This window comes from Prionailurus viverrinus, unplaced genomic scaffold, assembly GCF_022837055.1.
Source record: "Prionailurus viverrinus isolate Anna unplaced genomic scaffold, UM_Priviv_1.0 scaffold_42, whole genome shotgun sequence".
NCBI classification, from domain to species: domain Eukaryota; kingdom Metazoa; phylum Chordata; class Mammalia; order Carnivora; family Felidae; genus Prionailurus; species Prionailurus viverrinus.
The window spans coordinates 1,860,964-1,879,703 of record NW_025927609.1 but is presented as its reverse complement, the minus strand read 5'-3'; the positions used below and the strand labels follow the sequence as shown (position 1 = coordinate 1,879,703).

The window sequence follows — 18,740 nt, the reverse complement described above, 5'->3', positions numbered from 1 at the left end:
ACGGCCACCTGCCACATGCACACGCTTCCGCGGAGTCCCGGTGTTGACCCCGCCCCCCACGCCAGCCCCAGACATCAGTATCTCCTGGTTCAGGCGAGGAGGCCCGGGGGGGGGGGGGGGGGGCAGGTCAGTGAGGGCTCCCGGGCCCCCCCCCCCGGAAGCAGGAAAAGCAGGAGCCAGAGGGAGAGGGGCCGCAGAAACTCCGAGTAGCTTCGCCAGAGGCAGCGGGGGCTGGCGGGCGGGAGGAGGTGGAGGTGAGGGCCCGGCACCCACCTGGGGTCCAGGAGACGAGGCTGGCTGGGTCGCACGGGGCGCTGCGGGCGACCGCCACGGGACTCCCTCTCCGAGCTGAGGGTCGGCAGGACTCCACACCCAGTGGAGGACACAGCAGGGCTTCTGGCCGCCGGTGAGGCAGCTGGGAGGTCAGCACCAGAGCAGAAGCCGGCCAGTGACCAGCCTCCCAACAGGCCTCTGTGTCCTCCACTCACCAGGTAAGTAACCAGATTCGAGGGCCAGTTCGACAGTGACGGTCACCGCAGGCTCGGGCCAGAGTCGCCTGCCTTCTGATGTCTGCAGAACTCGAGTGGTCTCAACGTCACCCCGGCTTCTCCTCACCGCCCAGTGGCAGGAAGCACCAGGCTCCAGGGAGAGGCTGGGGACAGCGTGTCCCCGCACACCCCCCATGTGCCCCAACTCCCCCGTGCACCCCCACGTGCCCCCAGTGCACACCCCTGTGTCCCACGCACCCCCATGTCCCTGCACACCCCCACGCACACCCCCGTGCCCCCGCCGCCAACCGCACACCCGGGCCCCTTAGGGAACCCAGAACTCCCGCAAAGGAGCATGGCAGGGGGAGGAGAGGAAGAAGGGCACGGGTCCCCAGGATAAAGGGGCGCCCCGAAGGGCTCCAGCTGCGGCCACGCCTCGCTACGAGGCCTCTGGCACCGACCCGGGGCACAACCAGTTTCGGTTTTCTAGGATTACACAAAATCCTGTAGCGTTACATAAAAGTCCACAAGGAAAAATACGGTACGGAATAGGGGGAAAATATATAACTTTATTTTTAACATAGTAATTAAACTCCACCACAAAGTAAGGACATGAGATTCTCTTTGTTTCCATTTAATAAATACAAGTGAATAAAAATACTTTGCTTGCAAAGAGATCGCCTCTCTCCCTTCTCCAGATTTCATGGAAACCCCGTGGCCACAGCGCCCGCACACCAGCCGTGTCCACGGACCAGTCCTTCCCTCTCCATGGAGAGGGCCGCGTCTCATTTAATACGCCCGCAAATACTATTCAGGTACAACCCCTCTCCCTTCCTGATCCCCTTCCAAATACAAGTTCTCGTACTGAATTCCAAATCTGAAGTGGTTCCCTTCTGAGAAAGAAAGAATCTGCTCTCCTTACAGAGCCAGCTGGACGGAGCCCCGTCCACCAGTCTCGTGACCACCAAGCAACCCTGTGTCAGGTGTCGGTGAGACGGACTCCCGCCTGCTGGACACGCGACTGAGGAGAGAAGGATGAGAAGTAAAACCCACGGTATGTCCTGTAGACTGTCCCCCACTGCAAAAATAGAAATTCCTATTTAGACGTAACCTGACAGGCCAAATACTTGATTCTGCAACAGATCTGTTATTGCTTAGAACGGAGCCCCTGGTGCCAGGGCAGGGACATCACACCCCACACTGAGTGCCCCGCCCCCACCCCCACCCCCGACCCCAGCCCGCCCCGGTCAAGGTTGGGATAAGGCACGCCTCTGCGCTCACTAGGGGTGCACATTCCCTTCCAGCCCCAAGTGAAAAGAACTGTCTCAATAATCACCGTTCCTGCTGCGGCCACGACGTACAGAACGTCAGAACCTCCCCGTGTTTATGTGGAAAAGACAGACCCCTGTGCGTCCAGAAGACACTGACCAAAACGTCCAGTCTCGCATGCTCCCGCCCTGTGATGCGCCAGTAAACCCGGCCATCGGTGTACCTCTTCGCTAAACGGGACCAGGAAGAAGCGGTCAGTCCTTACGACCAGCAGTACACCTCTCTCGTACACACCCCGTTTTTCATTAATCCACATTTTTAAAAAGTATTTATTTCCTGAAAGCATTTCTAAGTGTGATAGTTTGTAATGCGCGACAGACAAAAAGCTGTAACCAGATGACAAGGACAACACCCCCGAAGCACTAGAAAGCAGGGACGCCGACAGCCGTCCCCCTGGGGCACGCGGGGAGCAAGGCCAGAGCTGTCCCGCCCACCCTCTGCTGCTTCTTCAGAAGGACAACTGGTTCTGGCCGCCCCCTGCCCGGCAGACGGAAGGGAAGCCACTACCGGCGGGGCGTGCGGGGCCCCGGCTGGGAGGGCCAGTGGCGAGGGCTCCGACCACCCACGCGAATACGGGGAAGACTGCGCCCGGCGTCATCATCCTACATAAATGACCATTTCAGAAGAGAAGCCTGTTTGGAGCGGGAAAGGCAGGGGAAAACCAGACGCTGTGCTTCTGCAAGCTTGCCTTTTTGGGTACCAGCACAGGGTGTCACTGTCACTGCGCGTGTCCATGTGTGGGCCGGGGCCTCACAGCCCCAGGGACTTCTGCGCCAGCTGCCGGGCGACCCTGCAGAACTGCTCCCGGTCGTCCCGCCACATCTTGGAAGCATCCACGTTGGCGCCACTCTCGTCGTTGGGCTCTGAAAGAGACGGACAGGCGCTCCGTGTGAAAGGGCACCAGAGGGCAAGGGCACCAGAGGGCAAGGGCCCGGCGAGGTCTCCCGCTTCACTCGGGAACACCTGCGATCCTTCTGGAACCGTGTCCCAGACGCGAAGGACAGGTGCTGGTGTCTGTGAACCGCCAGGGAAGGAGATCAGCTCTCCGAAAGACGGACGGGAGCCTCCTCACCTGCGAGACAGGGAGGCCGGAGGCGGCGTGAGGTCAGGGACACCGCATGAAGACCCGCCCTGGTGACCCCTGCCTCCCGAGGGTCTCGGAGAGCCAGCCTGCGTTCTCAGTCCTACTCTGGGAACACTGGGTCCCCACCGCGCAGTGAGCTCCGGACGACCCGCCGCCCGCCCCTCCGGCCTCACGGTCGGTGCTCCGCGTGGCCCACTCCTCCCCACCGCCGCCCACCCGGCTCCCGCCGAAGGACCCTGCGAGGCCGACGTCCGACCGAGGGGGACGCCTGAGCCCGGCAGGCGCTCCAGACAAATCAGGACGCACACGAAGAGGCAGCGGGGCCTGTGGGGTGGGGGACTGGAATGCCGTGAAGTGCTGAATCAGAAAAGGCAGAAAAGGCAGCCCAGGGGCCGGCGCGGCCGCCAGCACGACCGGGCGGTTCCCTCGCGCCCCGGCCTGGCTTCCCTCTGCGGGCACGCCGCCTCCGTTCCTCCACCCACAATGACTTTCTTCCTCCCTTTACTCAGCAAGCCTTTCCCCACCGGGTCCTGTGCGCAAGGCCTCGTGCAGGGCACCAGGCGTGCGGAGAACACGGTGACACGGGCCCTCAGAGGGCACCATCTAGTGGGCCTACAGACCGCAAATGACCACGTGTGGTCTCAGACTCGGTGCTACCAGGTGGGCAACGGGAGAGGCGGGGGCAGAGGACCGGCGGTCCCGCAGGCCCCAAGGAAGGCGTGCGCTCAGGGGACCCCTGGCCGGGCCCGCTCCCCGCCCCGCATCTGCGACGCGGAAACCCCAGGGCCCGCACGGCCCGCGGTGGACGGTGGGGGCCTCGGTCTCCTGAAGCGGGCCGGAGGGCGCCAAGCGGGGCAGGCCGTGGCCGCGCTGGCTGTGGGGACAGAGCTGGAGAAGAGGGAGGTCAGGACAGAGGACACGTGCTGTGAGAGAAGCGTGTGAGGAACACACCAGAACCTCCAAAGGAACGACGTCTGCGAGGGCGCAACTTACCGCGGACGGCCGGAGACGACGTCGCCTCTCGCCCGGTCGTTCACTCGGCGTGTGAACAGAGGCCGAGGCGCCTCCACCTTCAAACTGACGTCCGCGACTTCGCGGTGACCCAAGGGGCCCACCGAGGACCCCGCCGGCCTCCTCCTCCGGGCCACCCACGGCACTGTCGGCCCTCCCCCAACTCGCCTCCGTTCCCCTTCTTCCCGGTTTTCCGCGTCGTTCCTCCCTACGTTTCTTTGAGGACTCCTCTCCTCCCGCCCGCCCGCCCACCCTCTGTACCTCAACCCCCTTGTCCTGCTCACCACCCACTGTCTTCCCCAGACGTGACCCCGCACCCTCGCTCCCACTCCTGGCCTTGGCCGAGCGGCTCCCGAGGGGGGACGGCCACCAAGGATGGACACCTACATCCCGGACTCTCCTCCCATTCCTGCCACCCTCCCCCCCCCAGATTCCTGTCCCCAGAAACAGCATTCCTCTACCCAGGCACTCAGGTCAGAAACATAGGCGTCACCCTGCACGCCCGTGAGCCCGCGTCTCCCAGACGCACCCTGGCTCTTGGCCCTGCAGCTGCTCGAAGCCCTCGTCCTCTCGCCCGGGCCACGGGGATACCCGCCCAACGGGCACCCGGCTGCAGGGACGGTCGTTCTAAGGCACGGCTGGCGGTCTAACACCCGCACAGAGGCCTGGGCCCCAGGTGAGCACACACTTCCACAGGGCGCCCTGGCCCCTGCCCCCGCTGAGCTCGAGCCGTAAGCGGTCCCGGCAGGGCCCCCTCGAGGCTCAGCTGCCCCCCTTCCCCGGTCACCTCCCACGTGCTCGCAACTCCTCCCGCCCAGTCCCGTCGCGGGAGCTGGCCCCACAGTCCCTGCATCTGAGGAGCTGTCGGTGACTGGCAACCACTGCTGGGCCTGCAAAGTCCCATCAGAAAGCAGGCCCTAAGGTGGGGCCCAGGGTGCACCGAGCTGGACCCCCCAGGGCCCGGCGTCTGCGACACAGCAGGCCCCCCCGGTAAACACCAGCGCGTGAGCGCGGTGCCCGCGGATCGGGGTGCGGTTAGTTCCGGTCAACACATGATACACACAACAGGAAGGCATCTTTGAGACCCGTAAGAACGACAGGCGTGCGACATGCGGACGAGCAGGTACAAAGAATTCGGCTAGGAGGCAGAAAACCGCACCCGTCCATACACCGCACGCGGGAGCGAAGCGCACGGGAGACCGTGGCAGCCGCCGTGCCGTGTGGCCGCGGGCCTTACCTGCCAGCATGCTCACCACCGACAGCAGGATCTTCTCCACGCTCTGCACGGGGCTCCACCGCTCTGCGCTGCTCTCGTAGCCCATGGGGTCGTCGCCCGGCGCGTGGAGGATGGAGATACAGACTCTGCCGTCGGGGTAGACTGTGGGGTCAAAACACACCGGGTGAGCCCCACGGCGGAGAGCGGGCGAGGCGGACGCGGACGGCAAGCCGCGGGCACGGCTGGAGCAGAGCCGGGCCCCGGGCGCCACGCTCACGGCCACGAGGCCCCACTCGCTCCCCAAGGACGAAAGGGAGGATTATCTGGCCGTGAGACATTTCACCAAACGAACGCACGTAACCTCCAGAGCTGGTTCCAGAGCGACTTTCCTAACTCCGCCCCTAAAGCCCTGAGCGAGGCCGCGAAGACCTACGTCCACAGAGCCAGGATGAAGGCTGTGCCATCCAAGGAGGAAGGTGTCCCGACTTCTCCAGGGAACTCGCTCCAACAGAGAGACGGACGGCCGTCTGCGCCTCTGGAGGTCAGCTGTGTCCGACCTAACCCGCCCCAGCGCACAGCGCCATGAACCAGACGCCCACGGTCTGGGGAGGAACCGCGTCTCCGGCTCGCGGTTGTCTCCAGTCCCGCCGAGGGTGCCACGGGCACCGTCACTCCTCCGGCACACAGGGCAGGTCCTGAGACGGCACAGCGCATACGCAGACACGGGGAGTCCAGTCGGGCACTCAACTGTCAAACTGCAAGGCCTTCCGGTTATAACGACACGAACAACAGACAGCTGAGGACGAATTTTAGTAATTCCCCTTTGCTCGTGAGCTCACAACCCTGTGACCACTGAGACACCCGGGTGGGTCGGAGCGGTGCCTCCTGTGGCACCTCCTTCCTCGCGCGTCCATCCATCCCCGTCCCGGCACTCTGCTCCCAGCTGCCTACGGTCGGTGCGTCTCAGACGGAGAGCGCGTGCGCAGCTGTTGGGGGCGTCAGGGGGCCCAGCGGCGGTGCCCACGCCCGGGGCCTGGGCGCCCAAGGCTCCGGACGGCATCCCTGCCGTGAGGTGTCCAATCTCAGCGGACCTCCTCCAGGTGGTGGCACCGAACGGTGACAGTGTGTCACAACACACGGTGACAGCACAAACCCAGAAACACGGAGGCGGCGGCGGCCCTGCCGCCTCCTCTCTCACCGGGCCCCCCTGCAATCCCTCCCTCGTCTCGCCTGTGCTCGGCTCAGCACCGCTGGCCTCTCTTTCCCCAGGCCGCCGCGTCTGTGTCCCAGCCCTGCGGTCTGTCCTCTACACCACAGCCAGTGACCCTTCCAAGACCACACTGGCCACACGACTCCCTCCCTCACTCTGATTCCCTCAGCGGATCTCCACTCCTCCCGCACAAGTATCAGAATCCTTCTTCCTGGCCAGAGGGCCTGAACCGGTTTGGCCCCTTCACTCCTTGCACGGGGCCTTTGCACGAGTCAGACACACTTCCGCCTCTCACATGTCACTGGGTTAACTCCCACGGCTCTTCCTGCAGACGTGAGCCTGAGCACCACCAGCCCGGGGCCCCTCCCTGGCCTCCTGGGGTGACTTCCTATTTACCTGTAGGACTCGTCCAACCGTGTTCACCTCTGCCCTCAGACTGGCAGCTCGTGATGGTCAAGGCCCCCACCTTTTATTATCCGTTCACCCCTGTATCCCAGCAAGTCTCAGTAGATGTACTCAATTATTCTTTCAAAGCATTTAGGGACTGGTCAATATTCATGTCACTGGCAAACCTAAATAGTTCTCAAAAATGATTTTTACAAGATAGAAATAACACCCATCCACTTAGAGGACAGCCAAAGTTTAAAACTGCTTGAATTACCTGAACGTGACAACCCCTCAGCACAATATCAAACTGTCAGCTCACAGTCACATCTGCCTCTAACACCGCGTCACCGGCACGGTTCTAGAGTGTGCGTATCTTCGATATAATCGTATTACTTTTTAATTGCCCACAATCCTCTTTATAGTTCCGTTTTCTGGTTAATCGATTAGAAATTGCGGACTTCATGGGGCGCCTGGGTGGCGCAGTCGGTTGAGCGTCCGACTTCAGCCAGGTCACGATCTCGCGGTCCGGGAGTTCGAGCCCCGCGTCGGGCTCTGGGCTGATGGCTCAGAGCCTGGAGCCTGTTTCCGATTCTGTGTCTCCCTCTCTCTCTGCCCCTCCCCCGTTCATGCTCTGTCTCTCTCTGTCCCAAAAATAAATAAACGTTGAAAAAAAAATTAAAAAAAAAAAAAAAAAAAAAAAAGAAATTGCGGACTTCTTCAGTCGACTCCATCTACTGTCACGTATTTTTACTTCTGCATTACAGAACACCCTGAACACACGCCAAAGTCAACAGCAGCGTGACGGATGCCCACGTGCACGCGTCACCCGGCCTCAAAGCCCTGCCACCTCGTGGCCAGCCTTCACAAAGGAAGGGGTAGTCCTGGGTACCTACCAGGCACGCAGAATTGCATTAACATGAGAGAGCACTTGAAAATGATCTCTCTGAGGAGGGAACTGATGACCCACATGTATCATCAGTGTAGTGAGAAGTTTCAAAGGAGCGGCAGGAAGCGCCTCCCCAGACGGGCAATCCTGAGACCCTTCACTGAGGGGGGCGGGATCTGGGCAGAGCTCTCCCAAGAGGAGGTGCCCAGGCAGGTGCGGGCCAGAGGAGACCGTGCAAAGTGGACTCCTTTGTAAGCTGAGAGGTGTCAAAGGCTCAGAAAGTTCTAGAAATGCTCTCATGAGTTCAATTAGCCGTCAGCTATCTTATGTGCAGAGAAGCATAGGAAAAGGAATTCGTTTCAAATAAAATATTTCTACAAAACGGTGTATCTTACTTACTTTTCTTCTCAACTATTAAGATCACGATTTTTAGTAAAATTAATCACTTACAAAGAGGAATATTATCCGAATATCATCAATTAAAATACAACATATTTTCTTACTAATTCTTCAGGAATAAAAACCACAGCTATTGAAGAATTCCAATTCCTGCTACTAGACACTTTTCCAACTTAAGTCCAATGAATTTCTTTAGTGACCGTATTTTCCCCTCTTCTTAAAATATGCGTTTATTTTAGAAAAAAGATTAACCAAAAACAAATAAAAAAGAGATCCCATTTTGGAAAGAGAATCACTTTCAACATTTTCGTGTTACACTTCCAGTTATACATATCTACATGTGAATTTTTTTTTCAAAAAAGTAAACTGTAGGGGCGCCCGGGTGGCTCAGTCGGTTGAGCGTCCGACTTCGGCTCAGGTCACGATCTCACCATCCGTGAGTTCAAGCCCTGCATCGGGCTTTGTGCTGACAGCTCAGAGCCTGGAACCTGACTTGGATTCTGTGTCTCCCTCTCTCTCTGCCCCTCCCCTGCTCATGCTCCGTCTCCCTCTGTCTCAAAAATAAATGAACGTTAAAAAAAAATTAAAAAAAAAAAACAAGTAAACTGTAATAAGCCTGATTAGTGACCTGCTTTTCTCGTTTGGTATAGACCAAATACCATTCCATATCATTAAATATTATTCTAGAGCATCTAAAATCTCTCTATAGCGCTCTAACATACGGACTAACCAGGCATCTGTTGTTGCAAACCTAGTCTGCTCTGACCAGCCCCCACTGTCGAACACCACACCGTGCTGGAGGCCCGCAAAGCGCTCTGCGCACGCCCGCGCTCACGTGCTCTCATCGGCCCACCGGAAGGAGCGGGCGGGTCAAATGGCACCCAGTGTTAGGTCCACATTTTGTTTTATCTCCGTTACCCTGCTTTTCGGTTGATGTCAATCCCACCATGACTAAGTGACGGAAGTTCAAAACATACACAGCATCTTCCATGTGGCACCATCGCTAAGGGCACCTGTCACACGCACACAACCCCGTGCCTCGCCCGGTGCCATCAAAGCCACTCCCCAGAGCACTTACTGTTGGGATGAAACATCTCGCAGGTAAATCTCATCTTTGGGGGACTTAATGGGTAATCCAGTGGGAAACTCAGGATGGCAGGAAATACACCAAACTCAAAACAGGTGTCTTCTGGGCCCCTAGAAGACAGAAACACAAGTGCAAGTAGTTTTCTCAGCGTCTCACTGCAGCGGCCAGCTGAGAAAGTTCCTAGTGTTTCACAAACACGCGTGGAAAGGGTAAGTAACAGCGATGAGCAAGTGAGCGACGAACCACGGGTGTCTACTCCCAAAACCAAGAGCACACTGGATACACGGTAGGTCAGTCAACTTGACAATAAATTATATTGAAAGTTTCTTCCTCTACGTTAAAAACAAGTAAATGAATGGATAAATACATGACAGTGATGAACCAATACGTTTTCTTTTTTTCTTTTTTTTAATCTTTATTTATTTTTGAGACAGAGAGAGACAGAATGTGAGCAGGGGAGGGGCAGAGACAGAGAGGGAGACACAGAATCCGAAGCAGGCTCCAGGCTCCGAGCCGTCAGCAAAGAGCCCCCCGCGGGGCTCGAACTCACAGACCACGAGACCATGACCTGAGCCGAAGTCGGACGCTCAACCGACTGAGCCACCCAGGCACCCCGCCGATATGTTTTCCTGAGTGGAAAATGACGCTCACTGTCCCGCCCCAACCTGGCTGGAGTCCCAGGTACCAGCACAGAGACCACGCTGCAGGCACAGGTTCTGCGCTCACGAAGGGAAGGGCGGGGCAGCAGACAGAGCCTCTCTAGAGCCGGGATCGGAGGGGAGGGCTCCGGGCAAAGCTGCAAAACCCAAGGACCTTGTAAACTTCCTGTATGTTCGCCGTCATTTCACCTTCAAGTAAGGATATGGATTATGCCCGTTAGAGAAAGACCATCATATTAAATGATAGGGGTTAAGAGTTTTTTTTTACTTCGAAGGCTATTTTTACTGTTCTTATTTTTTTTAAGTTTATTTATTTGAGACAGAAACAGAGCACATGAGCGGGGGAGGAGCAGAGAGAGAGAGAATCCCAAGCAGGCTCTATGCCGTCAGCACAGAGCCCGACGTGGGGCTCGAACCCACGACGGTGAGATCATGACCTGAGCCAAAACCAAGAGTCGGACGCTTAACCGACTGAGCCCCCCAGGCGCCCTCAAGTGTGCCTTAGAAGCGGGGTTTCTGTAACCTTCAAGGACCAGATGAAAAGCACACAGGTGATCCCCGACAGGCCCACGCGCACAGCCAGGCGTGTGCACGCGCACGGCCAGCCCTGACCCGCGGGCCTGCACTGGGTGCCTGTCACGCGGCCCGCGCCACACGGTCACCGGCACGCCTGTCTCCCTGGCTTTACGGCCTCGTCATGTGGAAAATGGCAGAAATGGAATAAACCACTTCTAAGCCCCGTCAGATTTTAAAACCGTATGTGTAAATTAACACTATTTCCTGGCCCGTGTGCACGACAGGGCAGCGGAGAGGCAGAGCCCCAGCTCAAGACAGAAAGACTCCCCCTTACAAACCGCCCCTAGGGAACACGCGTTAGAGCAGCTGACAGGTTACCTAAGCCTCGAAAATAAGACACCGAACATGTGTGGCGACAGCCGGCCACGAGTGAGCTGCTGGGCCCGACTGAGTGCCTGTCTAAGCCACGACCTGTAATACGAGCTCTACGACGCCAACACGGCGTGGAGACCGGGCCCTGGTCGCTGCAGGAGGCGCGACACGGCAGACACGCTGCCTTTCAAGATGAATGCGAGACGTGGAGCGGGAGACGATAACTGACATACACTTGTTCCAAGACAACCTTCATTTTTTTAAAATCGTTTTTTCAAAGCACAAATTTTAAGTCAATAATACTATTTCGATTCAGTAAAATAAACTTGCAAATATCGTGAACGGTATTTCTCTCCACAATTGACGGGAAAAGACAAAGAATCCCCGAAGAAGCCGCACAGGGCGCTTCTCTACCATTTGGTGAGGACACTCAGAGCTTCCGCTGGCACCACCGCAGTGGATGCCAGGATTGCGTCCCAGGGGAAGGAGGGCCGGGCTGCGGCAAAACAGTCAAAACAAGAACAAGGTTTGACCTGTTACAGGGGGGAGGGGGGCAACTGGGTGGTGCAGTGGGTGAAGCGTCTGATCTCAGCTCAGGTCACGATCTCACGGTTTGTGAGTTCGAGCCCCACATCAGGCTCTGCACTGTGAGTGCAGAGCCTGCTTGGCATTCTCTCTCTCTCTCTCTCTCTCTCTCTCTGCTCTTCACCCAACGGCATGCACACACATGCTCTATCTCAAAATAAGTAAAACTTAAAAAAAAAAGAACATGGTAAAAAGTGTTTTTTGGAGTCCATTTTTTTCAACTTAAGAGACCGACCATGATTCTGAAAACTGCGTCCTTGCTACTTTTTGGAGAAACCGTAGTGAAACGGGGGGAGGGGGTCACGACAGCGCCCAGAGCCCTGGCGTCAAGCAGGACAGGCGAAGCCACGTGAAGAGGGTCAAGTGTGGGGCCGGGCCGGCTCCGGTGCCGGGACGGTGTCCGTCCAGGGCAGGGCCTGCAGGCGGCACGGGGAGCCAGCACCGCCACCGCCTGGCTGCCGGACGAGGTGGTCCCAGGCCGCCCCGCGCGCCCTGAACAGACGCCCTGGAGGTCCCTTCCTCTGCACGCGGGCCTGGCACAGACCGAGGAGACCACCACGCGCGTCTTCTGGTAGAGGAGCCCCAGGCAGCCGATGAGCACCCCCTTTCATCGTCCCCAGGCCCCCGACGGAAGGTGCCCGGAAGCGCGGCGCTCACGCCCCCCCGCCCAGGAGGCAAAGCTGGGAGGCTCGACGAGCGGATGGCAGAGCTGAGGTCCGGGGTAGAAAGCAGTTTGAACAGCTAACCCGGGAGGCTGGGCGGACGCTCCCCTAGAAAGGAACCCCGTCCTCGTCGGGAACACCTGCCCACGTGCCTCGGTACTTCTGGCACGTCCGAGTCAGAAGAGGGAACGACGTCTGGGTGGCGTTTTGGAATGAACCGAACGGAATTCGCTCGGGGCTGCGTTTCTCACGATAGGGCTTTCTTCAACATTAAAAGAGCCCACTAGGTCGTCCGTGGCCTCAGGAGCGCGACCAAACACTTCCTGAAGCGCTCCCACATCTCAAGCATCAAAGCGGTTTTCAAATGTCCCCGGTCGGCTACTGGTTCGAAACCAGGGCTTCCTCCTCCAGGCCGCCCCACTGCCTGGGCCAAGCAGGCAGGGGGCCCGCGTGTGCAGGGGCGTGCCTGCCGACTCCGGAAAACGCCACCGGGCTGACTCCCGAAACGACACCCAGACAGAGCCGGTGCGCTCTCTGGACAAATCCTGGCGCCCCCGCTCCAGGCGGCCCCCCTCTCTCTCGCCGAAGGCCTCGTCTCACAAATCCTCAGGTGAGAAAAAGGAAAGTACAAGACGAAAGGAAACAGATTTATCTAAAGCAAACGGAACTCTTCAAAGGCTGCCAACTGCTGTCCACCAATTAAAATAATGGCTACGCCGTTCCTGAAGGAAGTACTTTCACTTTCTGAGACCAGAATCAGAGCAGAGCGTGACGCATGCGCTCTGCTCCGGAAAGGACACCGCACGTCCGACAGCTCGCTCTGATTTGCTGGCCTGGGTGAATCACATACCCAGCAAGTACCGAGGGGGCAACTGCCTGACCCGCCCCGCGCCCAGGGCCACGTGGCACCAGCGATCACGCACCGTCGAAAACGCTGTTACTTGCAGAGTCCGTGAAAATCGGAGAGATGCTCCTTTAGTCTCGGACACTAAATTAAAACGAAAACCGTCGTTCCTTACTTTCCACTTCAAAGCGTGTCCGGATAACAACACATGCTGCGGGCAGCACGCTGAAGGCACAGGGAGACCAGCGGGCTCGGCAGTGCAACCCAGGTGTGTCCGGGTGTGAGAGAGCCGTGTGCCCGCAGGGCGTGTTCTAGGACGGCGGCCTGCACATCACTCGGCTGTGGCAGGTGCTGAAGAAGCTGCCTGTTCTCCTTTCCAAGTCCGTCACGGCACAAGGACAATACATACGACACACGTATGACAAGGCTCTAAGTAATGGAGACTGTAAACCACTCGTTAGCACTTGGACTTGAACTGGATTACTAAGGGACGATTATTCCCCAAAGTCACGACCACCTGAGGCCTAAGAGGAAAAGGTATACTGCTTCAGAGACACCCTCCACTGGCAAGGGATGGGTCCCCGTGGCCCTCAGGCTGCTGAACGTGCACAGGGCACCCAGCAGGCGGGCCAGGCAGGGCGCCACGTCCCTCCTGCCCTCACGCTCCGCAGTCGGCGCCCCCCGCTCACCCGGGCAGGAGGCTGGCCACACACCCGTGCGGGGCGCTCTTGAAGGCCGAGCTCCCGGCCTCTATTTCCGGCCACTGGGCTTCAAGCCAGGCAAGTGCGGGAGGAGCGCCAGCCACAGGAAGGCCCCTCGCCGCGGCAAAGTGAGCAGGGAGGGACCCGGTCGCGGGCCGCCAGCAGGACAGACAGCAGGTGCCCTAGGGAGTGCAACCTGCAGGGAGCGCCCCGGGGAAAGGAGCAGGTGGGCTCGGCCGCCCAGAAGCAGGCACCCAGGGGGGTCTCTGGGATCGACCCAGATGGCGGGTTTGTTGCGTTTTTGTTTTTTTTTTTCTTGTGCTCTGTGCTGCCCACTAATTCCCAGGTACAAAACCAACGGTGAGAAGCGCAGGAAGGACGGGGACAGGACAGGTGGCCTCCGCCTTGGGAAACCATGGCAGTAGCAAACTCGGGTTCTCTCCCATATAGTCTTCTCGGATTCAATCTGTCCAGAAGGAGGCTGCAGTCATACCCTGGGTTTGGTGTATTTTGTTCTGTTTTGCGACATGGACGTCTCTGAAAACTTGCAATCAGATATGCTTGAACTATATTAAAAGCACACTAAATAAGTCCATCATTACAAGAATTTCATAGTCAATTTTTTTTTTTAAAGATTTTTTTTTTTCACCGTTTATTTATTTTTGGGACAGAGAGAGACAGAGCATGAACGGGGGAGGGGCAGAGAGAGAGGGAGACACAGAATCGGAAACAGGCTCCAGGCTCTGAGCCATCAGCCCAGAGCCTGACGCGGGGCTCGAACTCACGGACCGCGAGATCGTGACCTGGCTGAAGTCGGACGCTCAACCGACTGCGCCACCCAGGCGCCCCTCATAGTCAATTTTGACACACAACTTTTACAACATGAACGGACTTTAACTAGAGAAACATATTTTGGAAAACAGTCAAATATGTGAAGTATAGAAAACTCCGCTCCCTCCAGAGTCGCCTCCCCAAGGCAGACACAGGTAAGTGTGGGTTCTCCAAGCCTGTCTCCATGTGCATAAACCCACATACCTTCATCCACAAAGTTGGGTTTTTCAAATTAAAAATGTATCATTGCACTGCTGAGAGGAATTCTCAAAGACCTCACTAAATGGAGAGACATGCCACATGCCCGGATGAGAACGCTCAAGACTGTCAAAGTCCTCATCCGCACAATCCCTATCAAAATGCCAGCTGGCTTCCCTGCAGAAATTGAGAAGCCGATCTTCAAATTCAGATGGAATTGCAAGGGACCCGGGAACAGGCAAAACAATCTTGTAAAAGAAGAACAAAATCAGAGGACTTGCACTTATCCAATCCCCAAACTTACCGGGAAGCTACAAGAACAGAGACTGCGCGGTAACGGTCCAAGGATGGGTCCAGCTCGAGGGAACAGAACTCAGAGCCGAAACATACACCCCTCCATTTACGGTCATGTTTGACCTAGGCGCCGTGGCAATTCAATGCAGAAAGGGTCTCCTTTTCAACAAACGGCATCAAGGCAATCGGAGAGCCGAACACAAATGAATGACTTTGGACTCCTACCTGACGCCATATCCAAAATCAGCCCAAGATGTGTAACAAGAGATGAAGAAGGGCATCATATAATAATTACAGGGTCTAACCATCAGGAAGAGCTAACAATTATAAATGTCTATGCGCCGAATACCGGAGCCCCCAAATATATAAAACAATTACTCAGAAACATAAGCAACCTTATTGATAAGAATGTGGTAATTTCAGGGGACTTTAACACCCCACTTACAGAAATGGATAGATCATCTAGACACACGGTCAATACAGAAACAAGGGCCCTGAATGATACATTGGATCAGATGGACTTGACAGATATATTTAGAACTCTGCATCCCAAAGCAACAGAATATACTTTCTGCTCGAGTGCCCATGGAACATTCTCCAAGACAGATCACATACTGGGTCACAAAACAGCCCTTCATAAGTATACAAGAATTGAAATCATACCATGCATACTTTCAGACCACAATGCGATGAAGCTTGAAATCAACCACAGGAAAAACTCTGGAAAACCTCCAAAAGCATGGAGGTTAAAGAACACCCTACTAAAGAATGAGTGGGCCAACCAGGCAATTAGAGAAGAAATTAAAAAATATATGGAAACAAACGAAAATGAAAATACAACAATCCAAATGCTTTGGGACGCAGCGAAGGCAGTCCTGAGAGGAAAATACATTGCCATCCAGGCCTATCTCAAGAAACAAGAAAAATCCCAAATACAAAATCTAACAGCACACCTAAAGGAACCAGAAGCAGAACGGCAAAGACAGCCTAAACTCAGCAGAAGAAGAGAAATAATAAAGATCAGAGCAGAAATAAACAATATAGAATCTAAAAAAACTTTAGAGCAGATCAACGAAACCAAGAGTTGGTTTTTTGAAAAAATAAACAAAATTGACAAACCTCTAGCCAGGCTTTTCAAAAAGAAAAGGAAGATGACCCAAATAGATAAAATCATGAATGAAAATGGAATTATTACAACCAATCCCTCAGAGATACAAACAATTATCAGGGAATACTATGAAAAATTATATGCCAACAAACTGGACAACCTGGAAGAAATGGACAAATTCCTGAACACCCACACTCTTCCAAAACTCAATCAGGAGGAAATAGAAAGCTTGAACAGACCCATAACCAGCGAAGAAATTGAATCGGTTATCAAAAATCTCCCAACAAATAAGAGTCCAGGACCAGATGGCTTCCCAGGGGAGTTCTACCAGACGTTTAAAGCAGAGATGATACCTATCCTTCTCAAGCTATTCCAAAAAATAGAAAGGGAAGGAAAACTTCCAGACTCATTCTATGAAGCCAGTATTACTTTGATTCCTAAACCAGACAGAGACCCATTAAAAAAAGAGAACTACAGGCCAATACCCTGATGAATATGGATGCAAAAATTCTCAATAAGATACTAGCAAATCGAATTCTACAGCATATAAAGAGAATTATTCACCATGATCAAGTGGGATTCATTCCTGGGATGCAGGGCTAGTTCAACATTTGCAAATCAATCAACGTGATACATCACATTAATAAAAGAAAAGATAAGAACCATATGATCCTGTCAATCGATGCAGAAAAGGCATTTGACGAAATTCAGCAACCTTTCTTAATAAAAACCCTCGAGAAAGTCGGGATCGAAGGAACATACTTAAAGATCATAAAAGCCATTTATGAAAAGCCCACAGCTAACATCAGCCTCAATGAGGAAAAACAGAGTTTTTTCCCTGAGATCAGGAACACGACAGGGATGTCCACTCTCACCGCTGTTGTTTAACATAGTGTGGGAAGTTCTAGCATCAGCAATCAGACAACAAAAGGAAATCAAAGGCATCAAAATTGGCAAAGATGAAGTCAAGCTTTCACTTTTTGCAGATGACATGATATTATACATGGAAAATCCGAGACTCCACCAAAAGTCTGCTAGAACTGATACATGAATTCAGCAAAGTTGCAGGATACAAAATCAATGTACAGAAATCAGTTGCATTCTTATACACTAACAGTGAAGCAACAGAAAGACAAATAAAGAAACTGATCCCATTCACAATTGCACCAAGAAGCATAAAATACCTAGGAATCAATCTAACCAAAGATGTAAAAGATCTGTATGCTGAAAACTATAGAAAGCTTATGAAGGAAATTGAAGAAGATATAAAGAAATGGAAAAACATTCTGTGCTCATGGATTGGAAGAATAAAAATATTGTCAAAATGTCAATACTACCCAAAGCTATCTACACATTCAATGCAATCCCAATCAAAATTGCACCAGCATTCTTCTCGAAACTAGAACAAGCAATCCTAAAATTCATATGGAACCACAAAAGGCCCCGAATAGCCAAAGTAATTTTGAAGAAGAAGACCAAAGCAGGAGGCATCACAATCCCAGACTTTAGCCTCTACTCCAAAGCTGTAATCGTCAAGACAGCATGGTATTGGCACAAAAACAGACACATAAACCAGTGGAATAGAATAGAAACCCCAGAACTAGACCCACAAACGTATGGCCAACTCATCTTTGACAAAGCAGGAAAGAACATCCAATGGAAAAAAGACAGTCTCTTTAACAAATGGTGCTGGGAGAACTGGACAGCAACATGCAGAAGGTTGAAACTAGACCACTTTCTCACACCATTCACAAAAATAAACTCAAAATGGATAAAGGACCTGAATGTGAGACAGGAAACCATCAAAACCCTAGAGGAGAAAGCAGGAAAAGACCTCTCTGACCTCAGCCGTAGCAATCTCTTACTTGACACATCCCCAAAGGCAAGGGAATTAAAAGCAAAAATGAACTACTGGGACCTTATGAAGATAAAAAGCTTCTGCACAGCAAAGGAAACAACCAACAAAACTAAAAGGCAACCAACGGAATGGGAAAAGATATTTGCAAATGACATATCGGACAAAGGACTAGTATCCAAAATCTATAAAGAGCTCACCAAACTCCACACCCGAAAAACAAATAACCCAGTGAAGAAATGGGCAGAAAGCATGAATAGACACTTCTCTAAAGAAGACATCCAGATGGCCAACAGGCACATGAAAAGATGCTCAACGTTGCTCCTCCTCAGGGAAATACAAATCAAAACCACACTCAGATACCACACCTCACGCCAGTCAGAGTGGCCAAAATGAACAAATCAGGAGACTATAGATGCTGGAGAGGATGCGGAGAAACGGGAACCCTCTTGCACTGTTGGTGGGAATGCAAACTGGTGCAGCCACTCTGGAAAACAGTGTGGAGGTTCCTCAAAAAATTAAAAATAGACCTACCCTATGACCCAGCAATAGCACTGCTAGGAATTTACCCAAGGGATACAGGAGTACTGATGCATAGGGGCACTTGTACCCCAATGTTTATAGCAGCACTCTCAACAATAGCCAAATTATGGAAAGAGCCTAAATGTCCATCAACTGATGAATGGATAAAGAAACTGTGGTTTACATACACAATGGAGTACTACGTGGCAATGAGAAAGAATGAAATATGGCCCTTTGTAGCAACATGGATGGAACTGGAGAGTGTAATGCTAAGTGAAATAAGCCATACAGAGAAAGACAGATACCATATGTTTTCACTCTTATGTGGATCCTGAGAAACTTAACAGAAACCCATGGGGGAGGGGAAGGAAAAAAAAAAGAGGTTAGAGTAGGAGAGAGCCAAAGCATAAGAGACTCTTAAAAACTGAAAACAAACTGAGGGTTGATGGGGGGTGGGAGGGAGGGGAGGGTGGGTGATGGGTATTGAGGAGGGCAC

The 18,740-nt window shown here is 54.0% G+C and overlaps 1 protein-coding gene across 6 annotated transcripts in view; it reads right to left on the bottom strand.

Moving 5' to 3' along the window:
* Positions 1-1,037: 1,037 nt before the first annotated feature.
* The window catches only part of UBE2G2 (ubiquitin conjugating enzyme E2 G2), a 42,938-nt gene continuing 25,235 nt past the window's right edge, over positions 1,038-18,740 (bottom strand). For all 6 annotated transcript variants that reach the window (XM_047846862.1, XM_047846863.1, XM_047846865.1 and 3 more), the window contains 3 exons: positions 9,089-9,207; positions 5,150-5,290; positions 1,038-2,680 (listed from right to left, as the gene is read on the bottom strand). In XM_047846862.1, the coding sequence (XP_047702818.1) occupies positions 2,568-2,680; positions 5,150-5,290; positions 9,089-9,207 (373 nt within the window). In that variant the 3' untranslated portion in view covers positions 1,038-2,567. The remainder of the gene's footprint in view (positions 2,681-5,149; positions 5,291-9,088; positions 9,208-18,740) is intronic.